General features: G+C 32.1%; 1 protein-coding gene across 1 annotated transcript; it reads left to right on the plus strand.

Moving 5' to 3' along the window:
• The first annotated feature begins 1,456 nt into the window (after positions 1-1,456).
• On the plus strand, positions 1,457-2,983 carry LOC111386458 (non-functional pseudokinase ZED1-like). The gene has a single exon (XM_023010927.1). It carries the CDS (start codon positions 1,730-1,732, stop codon positions 2,735-2,737), a length of 1,008 nt encoding a protein of 335 aa, XP_022866695.1. The 5' UTR covers positions 1,457-1,729; the 3' UTR covers positions 2,738-2,983.
• The last annotated feature ends 3,005 nt before the right edge of the window (positions 2,984-5,988 follow it).

Genomic DNA, 5,988 nt, shown 5'->3' on the forward strand with positions numbered 1-5,988 from the left:
TATTTTAACTCGGAATAGAGATATTGAAATTAATTTCTAGGATCAATTTACCCAACACTCGAAAGAGAGGGTACAATTACATTAGAATTCTTGATTATAAACATAGAAAATTTATTAGAGATATCTAGGTTTTTGAATATCATATTTGATAGTTAAATGAAATTATAACCCCGGGCTTTCTCCACTTGATTCTTCTTCTAACTTTGTATTTATTAGTTGAATTTGTCACTACATTCGTCACGTTAATTTAATTAAAACCATTGATTTCAAATTTCATTCATTTAGATAAAATAAGAGTTATAGAATTATAGTACTTGATAGAAATTAAATATCAATTTTTGTGGGTTCGACATCCTAATTCCATTATTATACTACAAAACTTGATATCATACATTTGCGATATATTTACGTTATAGAAAATGCTTGACAGTTCTTTATTTTTCTTTTATTTATTTTCGTTTTATTTAAATATAAGGGTATGTTCGTCATTTTATAGCTTTTAATTGAAAAAATAGATGAAAATGATAATTTTCACAATGAAATGTGAAAATTAGGGTAAAAATGTCAAAAAATGAAAGATATTGATGTTTTGCATAATAATATTGAAAGGTATGAACATTTTGTGCTAATTACCCTTTTAATAATTTATTTGGACCAATTTGCATATTTTTAAAAGTTTTGGGAGTATATTGCAATTTTTGTTTTTTTTTTGTTTTTTTATTTAAATAGGAGAGTACATTTGTCGTTTTACATTTTTTTTTTTATTGAAAAATTGAATGAAAATGACATTTTTCGCAATGAAGGGTAAAAGGGTGAAAATGTTAAAATATGAAAGTTATGAAGTTTTTCACAATAACATTGAAAGGTAATGACATTTTATGCTAATTGCTCATCATCTATAGGGATGACAATTCGAACTGTCAAAATCGAAAACTGCGATTAACTGAATTAAATGGGACAAAAAAATCGAACCAATGGTGCAATGAGGTGGATATGGTATTTGATTTTAATACCCCTGTTCGAGGCAGGACGGGTATGGAATTTACGCCGTCGTTCCATCCCGAACTGATTACCCATTAAAAAAAATTAATTAAGCAATTGGGCGTTCTATTATTCTTTCTATGATTCTGTCCAAAAAATATGGCACATTACTGACCTGCTAAGACCAACTAACCTAATCCAGTAACCCTACACCCTACGACACAAATATTAAACATATATGGAAATTGCATTTGGGAATTGGGATATTGTTTGCATTTTCATTTGGGATATTTTTTGCTGAATTGGCTTAGTATTGTGCTTTTGTTTTAATTGACCTTTTTTTTTCATAAATTGTTTTTTTCCAATTTGAGGGTTAGACCTATAAAAAATAATTTATTTTTGTAATTATTAACCGCCCGAACCGAACCAATTTACGTGATTATGGTGAAGTTACAGTATGGACAGAAAATTGGTAATTCAATTATGATTTTGGTCGAACCGACCCTGAACCAACTCGTTGCCAACCCTAATCATTTAAGCTTGATAAATGAACGGGTGTTAAAGATCCAGGTCTCCTATTGGATCATGTGTCAAAATCAAGGTCTTGTCTGACCATGAATCAAAACCACAAGTCTGGTGAAAGCTATGCTGCTCTCTGTTAGTATCTACAATTTTTTCTGAAGTTTTGCTTAGAGTACCTCAATTTCCTGGTAGCCTTAAAGTACTGATTTCTTGAGCATCAGATTCCATGAGACCCCTCAAGAAGTTGATGTCATGTCTTCGACCAAAGCAGAAGGAAGAAATATCGGTCGAGTTCTTGAAAAACGGTGGCGAATTACTGGAGGAGCCTATTGCATCTTTTGGTGGACGCCATAGAATTCCAATCGTTAGCTTCTCTGCCGAAGAGCTAATCAGAGCGACAAATGACTTCGCGCAGTGTGTCCATATCAGTGAAAACGGTTATTTATTTAAAGGATGTTTGGGTGAACGCCCAGTTTTATTGAAGATGTTCCACGATGAAATAATCAGTCCCCGGAAACTTAATGGAGCCATCATTGATATAGTGATTACATCACAAATAAGCCATCTCAAAAATGTATTAAAGCTTATAGGCTGTTGCCTGGAATTCAAATACCCGGCTATGGTATATGAAGATGCTGGAATTGAACTTCTTACTGATCTACTTTACAACCCGAACAACGATAAATTTTTCCACTGGAAAAGCAGACTCAAAGTCGCAGCTGATATTGCATACGTAATTGCCTATCTTCATGCTGCGTTTCCCAGGCCTGTGATCTATAATAGAGAGCTAAGGGCAGATAAAGTAATCATCAATCGATTTGGTGTTACTAAATTGTTTGACTTCTCAAACTCCGTAATGCTTCCTCCTGGAGAATTCCAGGTGAAAGATTTTTTTTGGATAGGGGATTTTAGAAATATAGACCCTGAGTATGCAAAATCAAAAGCTATAAACCAGAAAACCGATGTCTATAGTATTGGCTTGCTTTTACTCAATCTCCTGGCTGGACAACATTCTTTATGGCCACATCCGGTAGATGAAATAGTCAGAATCAATAAGTCCACAGGCTTTTTCCATAAGGATCAATTAAAACATTATGTGGATCAGAAAATTACAGAAGAAGGGGGAAATGAAGCAGAGATGCAATTGCAAAATTTCCTAGATATTGCTCACAGATGCATCCAATATACTGGAGAAGACAGGCCAGATATGATGACTGTTGCAAAAAGAGCTTAGGAAAATTGAGAAGTCCTGTCATCGTTCCTAGCTTGTTTAGTTCCATTAGAATTCAATATCTATGTCAGGTGAAATTTGTAAATTTCTTTTATCATGTGCAACGACTGTCATTGCGTCATCCACAATAAATTCAGGCTTGACTTGTAACCACTTTGCCAACCTCTCCTTTACTGGTGACTTAAATTGGTATGGACCGCTCCAGAGTTGTGGATGGGTGATCACCGTCAATAATATTGGTGTTATTTATTGTTTTTCATATTAAAAACTGCAGCAATTCAGTATAGGATAATTGGTCTATCTAATCAACCATCTGAAAACTAACGAGATATATATTTTTTTTCGATTTATGTGCTACTTTTGAGGCGTACACCCCAAGTCAACCTCATGCGAGGTGTTCATCAAAAGCTTGGGGTACCCGAGGTGGAGGTCGTCAAGGTGTCGGAGGAGGAGGTCTTGAGGATGCATAGTAATTTATGTAAATTGACTCGTAAAATTGAAAATGAAAATTTTTGGAATTGCATAAAAATTGATAATTTCATTACAAATTTGTGTATTTTATACATTTATGTAGACCTAAAAATATAGACATTTAATAGTTCTTTAAAGTAATTATAGCATAATTTGTTGTATATTTCATTTATTAGGTAAAACTCGATGGTTCGAAGTTAAACTGATAGAAAGAAGCGAAAAACAACAAAAAATGGCGAAATACAATTCTCAGGACCAAATTGTAAATATTCAATGGTTGAATTGGACCATAAGAGATATTTTAAATATTAATGGGAGTCAATTGGATGCAATTAGAAGTTAAAAAGGAATGAAATATCATCAGAATATTACTATAAATCGACTTCCAATCATATGATATATTTTTTAGATTTTTAATCAAGGATGACGACAAATTTTTTGCATAGTAAATGTCCGAATTGGAAAAAATCTATCTCTAAGAAAAATTGTAGCCATTTTAGTTAGCTTTCCAACACATTTTAAATCAACTCAATCGGATATCGAAAGAAAAAGTTATGATCAAAATACTAACTGCTGTGCAAGGATAAAAAATTCGCGCGCGAGTGTAACTTTCCTCATTCAATTGGAACTCTTTTGGAAACCAATTTGGGCGTGATTTTTCACCAATTTTCGATCATTACAGATAGAGAATAGGAGAATACACAAAGGGGGCTCTCATACACATCTCTTATACATAATATACTCTAATATTCATCAATTATCATCATCAAATGAGGAAAATTCATGTTTTTGTAAGAGAATTGAAGGGGACTTGCAAGAATTCAACCAAACGAAAATTCAAACTTGGTATTGCACAAAGAAAAGAGAGCGCAAGTGGAAATTCATTAAAAAACCATTAAAGAGATTCAATATTTCAAGATTTATCTTCATCTTCTCAATTTATCCAAAATCCAAGTTATGTCTTTCCACTTATATATGATTTCTTGTAATTTCAATATGTTAGACTAATTTTTCATATTTGCTAGGATGTGATGAATCCTTGTTATGAATTTTTAATTTGAATAATTTAATTGAATTTAATTTGTTTAATTGTTTGGATGTTTATTATCGTTTTCATGCTTTTCAATTAATTGGCCACTGGTTGAATTGTTTGTGAATTTTGTTGTTATCGAGAGAGGCAATAGGGTCATTAGCACAAAATAATATATATTGTGAGTTTCGATAGAGGATAGAGATATACCTATATGCTTCACATGGTTTTTATGGATGTTTTAACTCGTTTAATGCATTTATCATGTTCGTATCTTTCATCGAGAGATAGGAAGGTCGCATGAGGGGAATAGATTTAAAGGCTATCGAGAAAAGCTTTTAGATAAAATAGGAACATTAACCAACAAACATAATTTCAAATTGTCAATTTGAATTGTTTAATCACAACTCGACATTGCTATTCGATTAAGGGAATTATTAGCTTTAACTCGATCAAACAAATAGTCCTCGTGGGTTCGACACTCTACACACTATTATATTACTTGTTCATGATCCCGTCCACTTGCGGGAAATCAATCGACCAATGGGCAACTCGGGGAAGGCTATTCTATGAAGTCACCCAACTAGAAATACGAATTGTCGTGGGTGTCTATTAATCTTTGATAGTTTCATTCACTAACAAGCATTCTAATATATTCTAGCGTTTAGACCAGTTACCAGTTTTAAACCTCACTACTATATTTTGATCATTTCAATCTAGCTTTGAGAAGCCCCACTAATGGCAACAATGGTGATGAAATCTTTCTTCAGTCTTAAACGTAACAAAATCCCAGAATAACATGTTGGATCTCTTATCTATACAATCAGCTCAACTCACCAAAGAATATAGGTGTATTAAGATTCATCTCATGAATTTTGACAAGTTTTAAGCTAATGGTCGACCAACCTTAACCTTCTTACGTTTACCAGGGCCTAAGACCAACTACGAAAAACATAGGTGGATACACAGAGGGGGTTATAAAAATGAGCTTACTCCTGAATAATATTTACTACTAGTACACTTTTGATAACCAGAAGAGAGGAAAGCCTTAACCAGAATGCAACAACCACAATAACAGAAGTATACTGGCTAAAAGCTCAGTCTTGACTATTTTCAACTTTGACTAATGAAAAGTATTATTTATTGTAAAACTCACTTATTTAATTATAAAGTGAAAAATTTGAGCTTGCCCAAAGTACAGATGTTAAGTGTTTGTCAGAGAGAGATTACTTGAAGTGAAAAAAAAAAAAAATTTATTTTTATTTTTTTGAAGAATGTATAGTTAAATAGTAAGAAAAAATAATGAATTCACATACAAAATTATTTTATTATATCAACTTTGACTAATGAAAAGTATTATTTATTGTAAAACTCACTTATTTAATTATAAAGTGAAAAATTTGAGCTTGCCCAAAGTACAGATGTTAAGTGTTTGTCAGAGAGAGATTACTTGAAGTGAAAAAAAAAATAAATTTATTTTTATTTTTTTGAAGAATGTATAGTTAAATAGTAAGAAAAAATAATGAATTCACATACAAAATTATTTTATTATAAGAATGTGTCATTAAAAATGAATTTGAGAAAAATTGATTTTAAATAAGTTGTTCAAATGAACGCTAAATATCCAAGTCTCCTCTTGGATCATTTGTTCAAAATCAACTCTCTACGGGAGACAAGTATACCCTACAATGGGAGAATCTTCAAGTCTTCAACTACATTAGTGTTCACATTCAAAAGTCTTCAGTGATCTTAG

This window comes from Olea europaea, unplaced genomic scaffold (assembly GCF_002742605.1).
Source record: "Olea europaea var. sylvestris unplaced genomic scaffold, O_europaea_v1 scaffold3555, whole genome shotgun sequence".
Classification (NCBI taxonomy): domain Eukaryota; kingdom Viridiplantae; phylum Streptophyta; class Magnoliopsida; order Lamiales; family Oleaceae; genus Olea; species Olea europaea.

Coding starts and splice junctions, on each gene's coding strand:
- LOC111386458 (XM_023010927.1), top strand. CDS start 1,730: ATGAGACCCCTCAAGAAGTTGATGTCATGTCTTCGACCAAAGCAGAAG.